Consider the following 17425-nt stretch of genomic DNA (forward strand, 5'->3'; position numbering starts at 1 on the left):
CACCTGAGATTTGCCTTATCTTCTGTGTCAAATATCCTCTGTAAAAAAGGACTATTCCACTCTATATGAATTAGGTTATATGAATATATTTATGAAATGTATGGTATAAAGTGTACTATGTGGCAAAATTACTTCAGACTGTAATAATTATTATTTCTTTTTGTTGATGCTCATAAGACATTTGTCATCATATGCAAATTTATAAACAATGAAAAGACTGTTGTTGTTTTTTAACAATAGATATCTATTTATTGGTTCCCAGGTTACTTGCAGGAGGTTGAGCATACAACGCTCAAAAGAAAATAAAGCATGACAGTCCAAAATTCAGACATCATAGCCGATGATGCCTCCTTTGCCGATGCACTCTCCGATGTAGAACCACATCATCACCTCAGTGGCCACCAGCCCATTCCTGAAAGCATCCTGTGAGGAAACAAAACATTCAGTTAGGTTCAATCGCTTTGGGGCAAAGGCATGAACCAAAATGTGCCATCAGCTCCAGACAACAACCTTGCCAACATTGTTTTTTATTTTTTATTTTGTAGAGCTTAGACTTTAACAGTAAATAGAGAATAACACTTATAGCTACACCTCACCTCACTGTATTCACTCTGTGTGTACAATAAGTGAATAACAGTTTATCAGGTTCTGAGATTTAAAAAACATTTTATGGTCCCTTATGAACATTTTTCACCTCTAAATTTGAACAACATGACCTTTTATTTGTGTCAGATGACATTTCAAATTTTCAAATCTATTGTCTCCAAGAACAATCAATAAGTGTGGTAAAAAATTAAAAATGTTTCTGTAGACACTATAAAACTACACTAAATTATATGTTAACACATATTACATGAGGGTACACTGTGATACACACATGTTCATATTTTTAAATACATTTTTAATAATTGTTAAAAATGAAGGGCATTTAAAACAGAAGAAGCCCATTTTGTATCATTCATGTTCCCTGTAGATACCACAACCTGGTGTTGTGTCTGTTAATCAAAAGAGACAAGTCTTGAGAACCAGCAGGTCTAAAATCACAACACAACGGATTATCTAATGACAGTGCATGTCACTATTGCTTTTCATACAAGACACTTAATATGTTTTGAACCAATCACTGGAGACAAACGTTTTAGTTTTTGTACATATAAACACACACAAAAACGTCTGTCGGTCAATAACACACCCACCTTCACTGTGGTTTGACCGAGACGTCCTGACTGGAGCCCCTTGATGAGGTTTGCGGCCCCCTCGATGGCCTTGGGGATCTCAGCAGGGGACGGGGGGACAAGCTCGACACGGGCATAGTGCCAGAAGGTAGCTAGCCGAGGTTTGGAGTAGGTGACAGCGGCTAAGAGAGAATGAAATATACAGTGACTCGTCTGGTCCACCCCAATGTACTTCAGCTAAAGTTAGCTTCGAGGTGCAGAGCTCCACTGCATGCTGATCGGTAGCATTAGCCAGTTAGCATTATGACTTAAGCTCAATAAATGTAAACAAAACAAATCATGCATGCTAGCTAGCAGTACAGGCAATTCAATCAGAAACTAGCAAGCAATATCAAATCTCAAAGGAATGTTTTTTGCACTCAATGACATTAGCAAACAAATATCCACTTCATTCAATTGACGGTTGTCTCGGAGCAATTGACAGCGTCGGCCTAGCGGTATTTTGTCGATAAAGATTATACAAACTTAACCTGCAGTTCATTAGTCCATTATTGTGTATACGTTATCATTAATTATACGACTTTTTAACTTACCGCCGACCAGGGTAGGTACTTTAGCGACCAGTTTTTGCACCGCCTGTGCCATGTTGACGCGTTTGTCGATGCTAAGCGCTTCCCCGGTTCCTGCTAACCCACTGAATGTCACCTCCAGTACAAGCAAGGACCCCGACCGCAGCTGACCACACAAGTGCCTGAATAAATATAGCCTTCTAGTCTGTATACTTATACATCATATAAAATACACGTTGTTGTTTTTTTACATCGTTTAATATTTTGACGTAACCAGAATTTTAGCATGATGTCATTCTCACTCTGTATACAGTGTTAAGCCTTAAATTTCCGTTACATGACAGTCAATTGTTCAGATAGCTAGTAAGAGTCAAGCAGCTAATGCACAAGCTATATGACCGCTAGAGGGTGCAAATAAAGGTATTGTTTTGTTTGATAACACATAGGCCTACATACAGTCATTGATCTAAATATATGAAAAAGATAAATGACAGGACAATAATGACAAACATTTAAAAAGGGATACAAGTTACATTTTATATTCAAATTGGTCCAGGTATATATACCGTAGCCAATGTAAAATATCAGTATTCCCAATATCAAATATTGGCTATTCCCAAGGTCAAGTCAAGTCAAGTCAAAGTTTATTTATAAAGCACATTTAAAACAACCACGGTGAACAAAGTGTTGTACAGGCTTAAAAGAACCAATATAAGTAAAATTAAGTAGTAAAGTTAAGTAAAGTTAAGTAACAATAAAACACAACAAATAAGAGTAAAATAAGGGTCTTAAAGCAAGGATTTAAACTTTCAAGGGTCTGGGCAATTCTGATATTGACAGGTAGACTGTTCCACAGGTTTGGAGCAGCCACAGCAAAGGCTTCCTAAAGAGCGCACAGTTGTTGTCATATGAGATCCATTCTGGGTCTATGATACCAATCCAATTCTTATAAAACATGTGGTGTAAATCCCTAATTTCACATTTGTTAAGAATATTTTACTGTGTCATGCTTTCGTTTTATTTTCAATAATAACAATTTATGTGTTTTCATTATGTATTAGGCTACATATGTTTTGGGAGAGTTACACATGGCAATTCATTAGTTAGCACCCAGAAACCTTTGAATGATTACACTTTAAAATGTTACATAATAGAACAAATACTCTTATTTCAATCACTCCAATACTTGCTGTACAATACATTATTCATAACTAAACATGCACTCTCTCTGTAAGAACACCTTTTTCTAAGTAATGTTTTGTATGTGTATAAACAAACACATAACCCTCCTCTTCCACACTTAATAATAATATAATTAACACTCTTTATATAACTTAAAAGGACTCTTCCAGAGTGTTTCCCTTTGACCAGCACCTAATACTTTACATAACAGCTAATCATTTGTAAATCTAAAAAACTACCCTCACCCTGTTTCCATTAACCTTGATACAAAAAAAAGGTGAGTTATGGAAAGTTATATAAGCATTATATGTGTCTTTTTTTCATATTGAGATCTACAGTATGTGGTGATTTTAGCCTCTGTGGCATAATACTGAACTAAAACATCATATACAAGTACACACGACAATATAGCTTTGTAGTTGGTACTAGTGACATATTTACAGTTTAATTTAGCTTATTTCATCTGTTACTTCTTTTGGATTGTTTTGTTAAACCCTGTGATAAGATCAATGCAATATAATCACTTTATTTAGTCATGTTTCTCTTGTTCAGATCAGTTTTAAGTCGCTTCTCTCAGGTGGAAACCTATCTGTCGCTCACAAACACGATATCTCAAAACTGTCGTCGTCCTGCAAAGATAAAAAAACGACATTATGGTCAAGATTATCCTCATTCATGAGCTGATACACGTGCTAACAGATTATGCTTTCGATGTAATCTGTTTTTACCTCACTGTCAGAGATATCTGTGGTAGGTGTGTCAGGCTGCTTCATCTTGCTGTAGGCAGTCTTATCCATGACTAACAGGGAAAGAAAATGTCCTCCTTCCTTCACAAGCATAATCACATCTTCAAGATGTTTCTCCTCCACATTTTGTCCGTTGACTTCCATCACCACATCACCTACACATAATCCAGCATTTTGTCCAGAGCCCCCAAAAGCCACCTATAAAAAGCAACACGTACCACCACATTTGAGAAAACTTGCCAGTTACATTACCTTACATGTCAGTAAAAGTCACAATCAGTAAGAAGTTGAAAAGAAGAGTATTTCGTCCTCACCTGGCTGATGAAGGTGCCAGGACTCTGAGGTACACAGCCCAGGTTAAAGCCAAACCCCAAAGGGCCTTTCTGGACAGAGCAGTGTCTGGGTATGCACGAGGCATCCATTTCTATTTGGGGTGACTGATCTCCTGCAGAGACTGGTGTTGTGTTCTCCTTTTCTCTATCGATAGTTTCATCCTCACAGAAGAGAAGAGGTGAAAGACCCAACTGCAGAGAGAAGAAGAAAGAAGAAGGAGAAACCATCAACACTGACCCTTATGTGGATGGAGACATCCCAATCTCAGACGACCATATAGCCTTGGGGAGAGACGGCCAACTTTTCAGGGCTTCCAGTGCAGTTAGCGGAGTTAAGGACTTCAGGCCAAGACTTCCTTTTCCATGCGCTGCATCATTTACAGTCTGACTAGCAATTTGAGAAACTAAATGGAGTTGGAATTGAGAGATGACGTCTAATACCCATTTCCTACCAAAATTAGCTTTCTTTCCCGGGTTTTTCAGAACCATTGCCAGTGGAGTATACTCCTTTTGGTCTCTTTTCTTCTGCATCAATGCTGAGGTTGCAAATGCGCCGGAAACAGGGTTAGTAAACAGTGAAGATGATAAGTTGGTGAGGTCTTTGTTGTATCTATTACTTAATTAGTCTATTCTTCAAACTCGGCGCTGACAAATTTGGAGAGATGTTCGAGCGCTGCTCGGATGGAGACAGGCAGAATTTTGTGCTGGAAAGGGGGCGGAGATTAACGTGTCGACATGTGTTTTGTGTTCCCATCAATGCCGATACTTACCCAGATCTACTGCACACAGTGTTGTGACCAAGTCATCCAAGTCATCATACTTCAAGTCAAGTCTCAAGTCATTAACTTGCAAGTCCAAATCGAGTCTCAAGTCATTTATTTTTTGTCAAGACAAGTCACAAGTCATCAAAACCATGTGTGTTTTAGAAAAGACCTGTTTGATGACTGATGCCCACCTTGCTGTAGAAGTCGAACCCCTGGGGAGTGATGGTGGTGAGGGAGACCTGCTGTCCACTCACTCTCACTCTGTCCACAATCTCATTATGAGTCAATGACTCCACCGACTCTCCGTTCACCTCCAGCAGAATCTCTCCGTCCTTAACACCCGCCCTCTCCGCTGGACTGTCTCTGTCCATGTCACGCAGAACATGAGCTAATAACAAAAAAATATATATTTATTGTATAATAGAATAAAGCATCTAGAAAATATGACAAAAACTATATCAAATGCTTGCGTCTGAGTTTTGCACTCTGTCTGCCCTCTCACATGTGCGTCCTGAGGGAGTCTTCTCCAGCCGAAGGAGGAAGCCGTAGCCCTGAGGTCCAGAGTCCAGGTGCAGTTTTCTGGCTCTGTGAGGCAGGTTGTGTGGAACAGCCATGGAGGGCATGATGGGCATCCTCTGCCGCATGTAGCTCTTCTCGCTCTCGCTGTCAATCACCAGGATGGTGATGTGGTTGCCACATTTCTTCATCTTAAGCAAGATATTATTTATTACTCTTAGAAAGGGACATTATATCGTCACTCTTGTAATTGTTAATACCTTTTAAAGATTGTTTGGTATCGTTTTATTGTTTTGTCTCATGCATTCAAAATTCGAACACCTTTAGTTTGCACTTTTTTAAATGTTGATTATTAAAACAGGCTGAGTTCATACCATCCTGCTGAGTGCGGAGTGTGTGAGATCGGACACTGTTGCTCCGTCCATCCACACCAGGCGATCCCCCTTACACACCCCCGCCTTTGCAGCCGCACCTCCTGCCACCAGGCTCACAGAGAAGCGACCTTTCTCTCCTGCAGAACAAACATGAGGAGCATCTGATAACCCTGCACACACTTCATCTCACCGTCCCTCAGCTGGACATCTAACCATGAACCTTGGACTTGTGATTACCAAGAGAAGTGTTACCTTCCACAGGTGTGAAGTTGATGCCCAGACCTGAGGCAGGATCTCTCCTGATGTGGCAGAGTCTGGGGGGTTTGAAGCTCTCGCCTTTGTGCGCTGTGGTCAGACCTCGGAGGTCTTGACCTTTTGACAAAGCCTGCTCATACTCCTCCCCATCCAACACTAATAAACATAACTGGTTTCCACTCATCTTTATCTTCGCAGCCACCTGATTCATAAAAAAAGTAGTTCCGGTTAGACTCCTCTAAAGGAGTTTCTTTCAGTTTAATATTGTGGGAATCTCACCTTACCTCAGGGTGGGAGACATCATCCACATAGCAGTTGTTGACTTCCAGAAGTCTGTCTCCGTCTCTAAGCCCACAGCGCTCTGCCACTCCTCCTGACACAACATTTCTGATGATGTGACCCTCACGCCCGCTCTCCACCCGCAGATGGAAGCTGTAGGACTCCCCCTCCTCTCTTCTAAGGACACACAGACGTGGGCAGGGCGTCCACACTGAGTCTGAGCAGGAAGAGACAGAGAAGTGCTGTCAGACCGTCTCAGAAAAGAGTTTCCTCAGACAGAAGATGATTAGTAATTTGAAAGTTACCTGCTTCTTCTGTGTCGACCATCACTGGGTTGTCTATTCCCTCTTTAGGATTAAATATAAATGTACTGCACAAGGAGAGATGAGATAAATGTGACTTCAATTTCATTTGCAAACTTTTGACTATTAAATGTAATAAATTCATAGTATGCTTTTTCCTCATTTTCTTAAACTTAAATTTTAAGCAGATACAAAACAAATCAGTATTACAGTATTTCCTCAACTAGTGACTGTGGCCTTAATTTTCCTCAACAACATAAGGTACCTGGCCTTTTGTTGAATCAAGCTTGTTAAAGAGACAGGCCTGTATTTTGCTCTGTTTGATCAAAACAGTGGTTCATCTTTTAGTTCAAAGCCTCTTTTGATCTGCTCCTGTTACTGCTACTCCTACTAAAGTTAAAGCAGTATGCTTTTAGTAAATCAAAGTTTAATCCAAAAGGCAGCTGAAGGCGTGAAGACGTTTCTCCTGTCATCCGAAAGGGTTCTTCTGTTACAGGTGTAAAGGAGGCCATCTATGTTAAACTTCACAGAGGTGGTGCTAACACCCATTAGCCTACCAATGATCCCCAGAGGCCTATATTTCTAGCTACCACCAGTCAGTTTAGAGCTGAAAAAGCCTTTCGGGTGAGAGGTGAAATGTCTTCAAGACCTTTATCTTGAGTCCAGTTGCTTTTGGATTAAACTTTGACTCACCATGATGTAGATGGCCGAGAACCTTCACAGATATGCTTGTAATTCACACTCAAAACTTCTTGTATTTATTTCACATTAAATGCCCCTTGGCATTTTAGTGGACATAATCCCTTCTTATCTTAACTAGGCTTTTATTGAGTAAACATTTGCAGTTACATGTTTTGGAAAAATCAGTGAGCAGTATATTTGAGACGTAGCTACTGCCATCTTGCCGGCCTTGCAAGTTACTACAAAATACAGTTTGCCCGCATAACATTGAAGCGTCAAATTACATAATAATTCTGTTAAATTAATTACATTGAAGCAATGATAATGGAAATAATTTTTGCATGGTTGCGATATGATACCACACAAGAGCTTATCCACCCCTGGTTTTACCCCGGCCTTATCCAAACTGTCCTCAATATGTTACTAGCAACTGCACTGGCTAACATTCAACACCAGCTTTTATTTGTCTTTCACTTTTACTTAAGGAAAGATAGTGTTTTACTAAACAATAATTAAGTAATTGATAATTGCATCAATTACATTACAGATTTCAGTGCAGATTAGCTTCAGAGCCTGTTTATCTGTTTTCTGCCGGCCTTATCTTGGGCACAAAGTCTTTAAGATTACTAAGTTCCAAAAGTCAACACACCGAGCAGACAGTAACATTATATAAAATCCTGTCATACTGTTTACGCTAACATAACGATTTTGTGTTTTGAGGATGACATGAAAGCTGTAAAACTGTTATTCAAGATAATTTCCAACAGTCAGATAAAAAGCAGACTCACTCTGTCAAACCGATGATCTCCACCAGACCTTAAAGAAACAGAGATTATATGAATTGAATGGTTTTAGCAGCATAACATTCAGGCAGTCACATCGAATACTCAAATGTTTCCAGACATATTTACCAAGTTTAACAACATACTCGATAAAGTTACTGGGTTACATTTATACCACCAAGCCAAGATCATACTTTGCAGCACCGCAACACACATCAGTCACAATCATTCATATAATTTTGTACTCGACTGAACTTACTGCTCTGTGAACATCTGCGAGGTTCGGTCTGTTTAACCGTGAGGCATCAGCTGAACAGCCTGCTATATGAGCAGTGGTTGACTCCTGACTGAGGCTCCATAAAACAGGGTTTGACTTTCTGTGATTATCTTTAGTCTTTGTCCTCTCTCAAAGGGGAGGGAATTAAAGGACATTAAAAACCTTAAAGTTACACATGTCTAATGTCAGTGTGACTAAATCAATCTTGCACTGCCAAGTTATTGCAGCGGGCTAACAAAGATGTTTATTACTGCTTCTCTAGCTATTGGAGAAAAATATATTGGTAGCACTTTCCAACGTAGCACAGCTCAGACATCATGCACGGAGCAAGCTTCAGGGGAGGCAATAGCCATGTGAACCTTGTCTGAGCAAGTTGTTTCATTACACCTTGGGGGTTTAAAATATATCTCCCTTACAGAAAGAGGTATAAATGTCTGAATAATTCATTAATCCCTTTTTTCTTACTCATTATCTAAGGTGCGTCCCACAGGGATCCATGTTGGGCCCAGTCCAGTTCAGCTTTATAAACAATGTTGCCTCTAAGGTTGTGTAAAATTCATGATCACATGGACAATACTGTTTGATACTGTGTTGCTGATTCAGTCAATTTAGCTTTAGAGACATGTAACTCTCTTTAATACATTAGAAGATGCATATAGCAAGATTCTGATTATGAATATGAGACAAACTTTTTGCGATTCTCTATTCGGCAAACATTTAGATTACAGTTGACACATTTCCACTCTGACTGTCTAATATAATGAGGGTAACAAGAGTTTATGTTGAAGAATGATAAAGAAAACCTTGTTTATAACTGTAACTGAAGCTTATTGGCTGGCTTGTACTGAACTAAGAGTGGCTTTCCATAAAGCTGCACAAGGAGGAAGTTTGTAGCATTTTTCCTCTCAGATTTGGACTCCCCCTGAGACTCCATTTAACACTTAATGTGATTTATGAAATTAATTCTTGTTCATAAGTACGACTTATTAGAACACTCTATTTATACACTGTATAAAAAAGTAAAATAAATGCATAATGTCCTCATTGTTACTCATCTCTGCATTGTGGCTTTTAGAAGGAATGAAAACCTAAATCTTTCCTCGACACTTCTTATCTGTTTGGTTCATTAGTCGGTGACAGTGAGTCCTTGTTCCTGACACTGTGACAAATAAAACAAACTGTTATTACTGCTCCCAGATAAACTCCAGCCCTCGCATCACATCCAAGCAGCTCCTCTGCTGGATAACTTGTAGCACAGACACTTTAGTGCAGCTAATGGGTCACTGTTTGCTTTTCCACACAATAAAAACCTTCTTTTTTAATGTTCTACGCCATCGTGGTCGTTTATATACGCACAGAGACAAGCTACCAGAGGTCAACAGGGTCTGCAGAAGAGTCACAACGGGTTTTCTTGATTACAAAATATAATAATGTTTTCTGTTGACTATGAGGCACTACCAAAAATTATTTAATTTGTTGCCATGAAGACAATTTTGTGTTATCCAATTGTCCCTTAATGCAACACAGTATAACCTAGAGGAGGCACAGGCGTGAGAGGTTGAAAATGCTTTAGAAAGTATGATGATATATAAGGATGAAATTGACTAGATAAGACTTACCTGAGCTGGATCTCATCTTGTGTCTCTTTCCCATCAGGTGAGCAGGCGACAACACAGACAAATATTACAGCTGGAGCGCTGTGTGTCCAAACATTTATTGTGACCACAGACAGGCTCCTCCCTCTGAGGGACCCCGGGCTTAATGTTTAATCTGTGTGTGAAATTTTCAACACATGCACCCTTACGCATTGTCTGCTTGGCATTGTACCATGGACTCAAAGTACGAAACACATAACGAGAAAGTCTCTTCTTATCTCTCGCTGACTTTCATCTTCATCTGGAAAAGTTAAACTGTGTGTGTGTGCGTGTGTGTGTTACGTCTGAGCTTGTTCCCATGAGTAACACATCCGAGACTGACGGTCAGAGCCAAGGCCAAAGCTCGGTGACAAGTTGCACAAACAGACCGACACTCCAATAAAAATAAAAGTTGTTGTTGACAGTTCAGCTGGTGTTGCAGAAGAAGGAACAAGAATGTGTCGATGCACATTTTTAGCATGGCTTAGAACTGATTGACTGGAAACACAGAGAGCAGGAGGATGAGGGAGGTGATTGAAAAGGAAAACATTTTATCTGTTTCTTGCAAGCTTCCAGGAAGCCACACAGCAATTAAGTTATTATCTTCAACAGCTGGAGACACAGGTTTATTATTAACTGGGCTCACATTTGTGTCATTGTATTGTATTGTAGGACTTAATTTATTATAGTGCCTCATTATTCTCTGGATAAAGTGGTATAGGAGATGTCTGTGAAGGTTCTCAGTCATCCAGGTCATGGTAATTCGAAGCTTGATCCAAAATGCAACTGGACTTGGCTGAAGTTCTTGAAGACGTTTCACCTCTCATCCGAAAGGCTTCTTCATTTCTAACTGACCGGTGAGCAGAGCTAGAATATAAGCCTCTGTGGGTCATTAGTATGCTGTGATGTGTAATTCAGGGTGAGTCGTGAGCCTGAGCTGTTGACCTAGTATGACTGAGAGTGGTCAGTACCCCCTGGTTTTGATGGGTCGTTAGGCTCACTTGATCCTGAGTGTGATCTCAGCTGTTTGGGCAGAGAATTCAACACTGCATTGTAAGTGGGTGATAGGTGGTGTCTTTAGCGGGGTACACACTACAAGATAATCAGGCTGATTTTGGGCCTGATTCCCCCCTTGTCATGAGTCAATCTAGTTTAGTTATGATGTTTTGTATTTTGGTGTTTTTATATTATTTCCGGTTTTCTTTGGTCACTTTGTCTCTTGTTGTCATGAGTTCTTGTTGTTTAGTTTGTATATTGTGTTCCTGTCTAAGTAGTAGTCTGGTTTAGTTGTGCATTTCATTTAGATAATTTTCTGTTTTACTTTGTGGTCCTGTCAGTCCTGAGTTTGGTTCCTAGTGTTTCCTGTTTTATTTTGTAGTTCTTGCCCCTTGTATGTCATGTCTTGTTTTACTTCCCTCCTTTGTTCTGTTTCCTGTCTTTTAGATTGTGTGCCCTGCCCTCATTGTGTTCACCTGTGTTAATTAGTCTCACCTGTCCCTGATTACCCTGTGTGTATTTAGTCTCTGTGTTCTACCCTTCTGTGCCAGTTCATTGTTGTCCTTCCTCTGGAGTTTAGCCTATGTCCCTGACCTTCACTTGGTTCCTTGTGTTTTTTCCCTGGATATTCCTCGTGCTTCCCCTGACCCCTCGTGTCCCTTGGATTACCTGTTCCTGGTTTTGTTGTAAGTTTTTTTTGCTCTGCCCTTTGATTTTCATTTTCTGTCTTTTGTTGGATTTTAGATTTTGTTTTTGCCTTTTGTTTATTCAATCATATCAAAGTCTGCATCTGGGTCCTCAACCTTCTTGTTTCTACTGGACCCGTGACAGAATGAACTGGCCAAATATGGACCCAGCAGACTTTGAACATTTTGATTTATTTTCAAAATCCAGCATTATCAGAACATTTTCAGAGCGGTCAGGGGAGATTTTGATTTCGAGAAGTCCCCCTGGACTGGGACTCGCTTGTCCATTTTCCCTGGCTGCCATAGTGGCACCAGGAAAAGACGTGGCCTTTGTGGCTCTTGTCTTCCTCATCCATCTCTCCAGCCCAGAGCCCCAGAGCCTCCACTGCCTATAGCTCATTAGTAACTCCTGCCCCTGTGTTCCAGTCGGAGGTCCTGCCTCCGAAGTTTTTTGCTCTGCCTTTTGACTTTCCTTTTTTGTCTTTTGTTGGATTTTAGATTTTGTTTTTGCCTTTTTGTTTATTAAATCATATCAAAGTCTGCATCTGGGTCCTCAACCTTCTTTTTTCAACTGAAACCGTGACACCCTTTCTGACAATCATAAGCATAGTCCTGATTTTCTGATGGTTCTAAAGATTATCTTGCTAGATGTTCCTGTGGTGTGAGGTCTGTTAAGAGTGATTTTACTTCCCCATATCTGCTCGGAAGGTCGTCGGGACCACACCCATTTCAAATCGGAAATATTAAACATGTTCAATATTTACGATACGTTATCCTGTTGTGTGGGGGGAACCCTGATGACAGCCGAGCACGTAATCTGTGGATTGTCATGTGAAACGAAACAATAGCCAACAGGGAAGCAATGGTTCTTTTGGCCATGGTGACTAAAGCAAACATGTACAGCCCATGTTCACGCCGTCTCCACCACTTCATCCACAGTTTGTTATTTTTTTTCTTCATTAATTTTCAATAAAAAGTCCCAAAACTATCACCAATTCTTCCTGCCGTCGTCCGCCATGTTTGTTTACTCCAAAGTCTCCTTTGACCGCCAGGGATTTTGTGAGACTTCCAGTTGTGAGTCAGACTCTGGTTGTTTGTGATTGAAATCTGCTAGTGTGCTGTTTTGGTGTAATCGTTGCTCTCCACACACTATACGAGCAAAACTGTTACATCTATGATCATATATCGTCATGTGTGGGGTCTCTCACATTTTCAACATCTGTTAAGATTTGAATAAACTTTTAGTTTGGGCCAAACTTTAGGCCACCACCTCTGTTAAGGGATGGCTTCACTGACACCTCTCCGGTACACTTCAAACCATCAAACAGTCAGACAGAAGCTTGTCCACCCAAAGGACAAAACACCCGGACATAAACGGAGCTATGTTGTGTATGCAGTATAATGCAATGAGGAATGCAGGGACCTGTACATCGGGGAAACAAAATAACCCCTCCACAAACGCATGGCCCCCAGCATAGGAGAGCCAGCTCCTCAGGTCAGGACTCAGCCGTCCACCTGCATTTGAAGGACAAAGGACGCTTCTTTGAAGACAGCAAGGTTCACAGCCTGGCCAGAGAAGACTGCTGGTACAAAAGAGGTGTCAAGGAAGCCATCTATGTTAAGCTGGAAAAACCTCTCCTTAAAAAACATCAATACTCCTGTCAAATTATTGTTAGGGCTGCAGAAGTAGTCGAAACATTATTGAAGTTGTAATAAAGTCAAGTACAACTTGCAAGACAGGAAATGTGGGGAGTAGAGAGCGGGGGACGTCATGCACTAAGTGATCTGCCGACTGGGAGTCGAGCCTGTGATCAGTGCGTCGAGGACTGTGTAGGCTCTGTGTACGGGGCGCTTACTCTACCATCTGAGCTAAACCAGCGCCCCATAAATCAGCTTAATAATGAAGTGTCCTTGTGCTGCAGAGATGATGTGAACTACAAATCTTCAGATGTGCGAGAACAGGAGTTTTTCAGCTCCCTTGTCTCGTAGGTTCGTTGCTGCAGACCTCCTGCCGCCGTGGACCTGCTCGACTCCAACTGCTATTAATATCAATATTACTTTTTATGTCACTATTTAAATTGTTAATCTTAAAGCTGCTCGACTCCAACTTCTTTAATTAATATTATCAGTCTTCCCCATATTATCATTATCATACTGTATTTGCTAATGCTAATAATAGACCTGCTGTCTTCAACCTGGTACAATTATTATTATCAGTCTTTTATTATTACTATGCTGTTCTTGCTAATATTATATATTTTTTATTATTGGCTTTGTAACCATAAACCTGTATTATCTGTTGTTGTTGTTGTTGCTCTGTCTGCCTGTCTCTATCCTGCATCTCCTTCTATCCCACTGTTCGGCCCATCCGGTCGAGGCAGATGTTCAACATGAGTCTGGTTCTGCTCGAAGTTTCTGAATGTTGAAAGAAGTGCTGCTCATGGTGATTCATGTTGGGTCTCTCTCTAAATAACAAAAGAGTACGGTCTAGACCTGCTCTTTTAGTAAAGGGTCTTGAGCTAACTTACAGACCCCCAAAAATGTCACATCATCACGGGTAATCATAATATCTGTGTTATGGTCGGGAGTTTTCTTCTAGTGTTTCTGTTTTTTTCCGATGGCTGTGTTTTTTCTCACCTCTTTGTGTTACCTTTTCCCACAGTGTGTGTGGCAGGAGGCGTTGCTGACTCACTCTCCTCTGGAGCTGCAGCAGAGGCACACCTGTACTCAATCTTCCAGCGGGACTGGTCAAGACTGCACCACTCTGCCAGGTAATGCCGTCTCGTTCGGTAGTGCTGAGGCTTGGATTTTTTGCCTCTAGTGTTCATTACTGTTTTTTTTGCCAGTCTGTTTTTTTTCTGCTACCTGTAGCGTTAGCATCTGTCCAAGTTACAGCTTTTCTTTTGTGTTTTTTTTCACAGTGTGTGTGCCCTGCTGCCTCATCAGGCTTCAGACTCACCTGCCCTCTTGCCATACCGCCTCCAGTGGTCAGCCAGCCTCCAGCCTCCAGCCTCCATCACCAGGCTCTTTTTGGTTTCGCCCCTTTTTGGACTTTTTACTTTTTGTTGGATAATTTTGTCTGCACTTACTTAATTAAACACCTTTAAACTGCTTTCCGTGTTTGTCTCCAGCTGCAGTGGTCCAAACACAAAGACCAGCCTTAACAATCAGTCAGATAATCACAGTAATATTTGATTATATATCAGGAGCCATAGGTATCCATGTAATGATATCCTTTTCCGTTAACTTAAACATGAGCTCCAGATTTTAGTCATTGTACATCCTAATATGTACACCCAAAATCTTTAAATGTGATTTTCACCACATTCACATCCTGACTTTTTTTTTATATCAAATTGTATCTCTCATGAACAGTGAGTGTATGTGTGTGTCTGTTTGAATAAACCACTTGTATTACGTGTGAAAACACTTTTATGTTTTTCTTTCAACCCAGCAATGTCAGTGACACATGACAGTGCCACAGAGCGTAACGTGTCACTCACCTGTAATATCCTTCAGGTTATGGATGCGATTGTATTACAAAAACTACAGATTCAGGTAAATAGATGCTTACGTGTCACCTCCTGCAGGTACGTGGTACTAACAGGTGCCATAGCAGCATGTCCTCTACACTCTACTGCCAGAATAGATTGAACTTGCCGACATGAGGGTATTAATTTAGTGTATAAGCCCTCTATAGCAGGTATTAATGTTTACTGTTTAAGAATTTTACCTTTATTCATTCAGGTATTTGTTCATGGAAAAAAGTGCTGTATCATAAGAACATGCAAATCAATGCTACATGTTTCAACAAATCCCAGCTGTGTCTTCTTCACGTCACCAGTTTATAATTAAAGCTTCAGTCCACTAGATGGCAACAAACTGTTATGTCTGCACTTTTGGCAGTTTTTAGCATTTTGATTGAAATTTCACATAGTTTCAATTAAAAATGCAAAAGAAAATTGCGTCGCTTCTTTGCCTTATTCTTGTATTTGTGAGCAGGCTGGACAGTAACAGGCTCTAAAAGTCTGTTTCATTTTAAGGGGGGGAACATGTTTAACCTCCTGACTGAAGTCTTTGAGTCCTGTTCTTTACCACGACGGCAGCTGACTCCCACACATACACATTTAACCAAAGCGCAAAGATGACAACAGCTCCAAACTTTGACTTTTTAAACATTAATCTCTTTAGAACTCAGATTCATCCGACTTTTCTTTGTCCCTCCTTGTACTGGTAACCAGTAAAAAACTATACTTCCTCTAAAGCCGGTGAGGTGCAAAGGCCCACACAGTCAATTAGTAACTTCACCTTCACCGACGTTCAAAGGTTGAGCTGCCATATGCTGTGAGTTTGAGGAAAAGAAAGGACAATATGGTGACTAGGGATGATTTGGGGACACATTATTTAACATGTGTATTCTAGTTCCACTCAGCACAAAGACAGACAGTGAGTTAGGTTTACATGTGCACTATTTTTTTTATTTTATTAACACATAAAACACATATTTATGACATATATGACACATATTTAAAACAGGTAAACCAGTACAGTACAGTACAAGACAGCAAGTTATCCCTAAATATTCATCTGTTTTACAAATATTAAATACATGCATCTATTAAATTGCAGGCACAGCAAAAATCCCTTTAAGGTGTGTACATGTAAGCCATAGTGGTGATTAGAGTCTAAAATACAGATGTTTAAGGCTTTCCATCACTAGCATCTTGGTTATGATCATGTATTAAACATTTACCTTTATATTTGCAGTAACTATGATGGCTGACATAAGCTAATGGGGTTAAAGGATCGGAGGATTTTACATTTGGAATAGGAGGAATAACACTGATGTCAACATTTAATGCAGGAGACTTGAATTGTCTTAACAATGAAAAATAACTGGACATGCCCTTAATCCCGTCATGCCTACATGGAGTACTCCAGCTGGCTTCGGCATGTAAACACCTCATCGATTAAGAAGGTGAGAAATAACAACAAACAACAATAACAAATGCACACAGATGATCAAAAACCTGGAAACTGACATAAGCATGTATAAAAGGATAAGAATACCCAGGTGTATCATGTTGCATGCAAACATCATATCCACAATAAGCCAGGATAAGGCTCTAAAGCTGGGTACTAATGAGCGTAAACACACTCAGTGAAAGAGGGAACTCAACAAACTACAACCCAGTAAATGACAAACAATAATTAGAAAGTGTGTGTGTGTGTGTGTGTGTGTGTGTGTGTGTGTTTGTACTGTATGTTTGTGTGATGACATTCCCCTAACCTCTGCCTTCTTAAAGTACAGCAGGGAGGATGATAGAGAGAGACAGAGCAGAGAGAGAGAGAGAGAGAGAGAACACATGCTCATAGCCAACAGGACTTCCTCTGGACTTTTCAGTCCTGGTTGTGATCCAAGTGTCAGTCCGGCTCACTCGTCCCTGGTGGGATCCTCCCAGCCACAGGAACACACAGAGCTCCCATCTGTGCTTAAATCCCTGCCAAAGCACCGGAGTGCACTAACGGTCAAATATCTGTAAAGGACGCAGATACCTTTTTGTGAGCATGATCACAGTCCAAACATGGCTGCTTGTCTGTCGACCTCACTTGACTCCTCGCTGAGCTGCAGGAGGTGAGATAAACTAAATAAAGACGGGACCTGATTGTTAGAAGGAAAGGGCAAGGGCAGATGCTACAGCACCACCAGCTCTGAGGCCTGTGTGACGTCCATGCAGAGAGTCCAGAGGCCGCTCTTCTAGCGTTTAACACACATGGCTCCTCTGTCAGAGTCTGCGTCCTTGTGTTTCCTCCTCGGCCTGTGAATCCATGGCAACAGCAGCGTGAATGGTCCATTCAGCACGGCCTCCTCGAC

General features: G+C 40.6%; 2 protein-coding genes across 2 annotated transcripts; both read right to left on the minus strand.

Annotated features, from left to right (window-relative positions):
• Positions 1 to 229: 229 nt before the first annotated feature.
• atp5l (ATP synthase, H+ transporting, mitochondrial F0 complex, subunit g) lies at positions 230 to 1905 on the minus strand. Its single transcript, XM_069674910.1, has 3 exons — positions 1769 to 1905; positions 1197 to 1357; positions 230 to 423 (listed from the first exon to the last, which is right to left on the minus strand). Exons 1-3 carry the CDS (start codon positions 1818 to 1820, stop codon positions 325 to 327), a joined length of 312 nt encoding a protein of 103 aa, XP_069531011.1. The 5' UTR covers positions 1821 to 1905; the 3' UTR covers positions 230 to 324.
• A 1617-nt stretch (positions 1906 to 3522) lies between these two features.
• nherf4b (NHERF family PDZ scaffold protein 4b) lies at positions 3523 to 9869 on the minus strand. The gene is made up of 11 exons (XM_069677113.1): positions 9854 to 9869; positions 7964 to 7991; positions 6498 to 6562; positions 6198 to 6409; positions 5911 to 6115; positions 5659 to 5795; positions 5271 to 5475; positions 4960 to 5156; positions 3987 to 4196; positions 3655 to 3870; positions 3523 to 3555 (listed from the first exon to the last, which is right to left on the minus strand). The coding sequence occupies exons 1-11, from the start codon at positions 9867 to 9869 to the stop codon at positions 3523 to 3525; spliced, it is 1524 nt and encodes a 507-aa protein (XP_069533214.1).
• Positions 9870 to 17425: the final 7556 nt, after the last annotated feature.

The sequence above is a fragment of the Semicossyphus pulcher genome, unplaced genomic scaffold (assembly GCF_022749685.1).
Source record: "Semicossyphus pulcher isolate SPU_LCO1_2020_fin unplaced genomic scaffold, fSemPul1.0.p SCAF_10, whole genome shotgun sequence".
NCBI classification, from domain to species: Eukaryota; Metazoa; Chordata; class Actinopteri; order Labriformes; family Labridae; genus Semicossyphus; species Semicossyphus pulcher.

Coding starts and splice junctions, on each gene's coding strand:
- atp5l (XM_069674910.1), bottom strand. CDS start 1,820: ATGGCACAGGCGGTGCAAAAACTGGTCGCTAAAGTACCTACCCTGGTC. Junction 1,358..1,768: donor AGTACCTACCCTGGTCGGCG/GTAAGTTAAAAA, acceptor ATTCTCTCTTAG/CCGCTGTCACCTACTCCAAA. Junction 424..1,196: donor TCGGTCAAACCACAGTGAAG/GTGGGTGTGTTA, acceptor GTTTCCTCACAG/GATGCTTTCAGGAATGGGCT.
- nherf4b (XM_069677113.1), bottom strand. Junction 6,116..6,197: donor ATGATGTCTCCCACCCTGAG/GTAAGGTGAGAT, acceptor TTTATGAATCAG/GTGGCTGCGAAGATAAAGAT. Junction 4,197..4,959: donor GGTTCGACTTCTACAGCAAG/GTGGGCATCAGT, acceptor TTCTCTCTGCAG/TTGGGTCTTTCACCTCTTCT.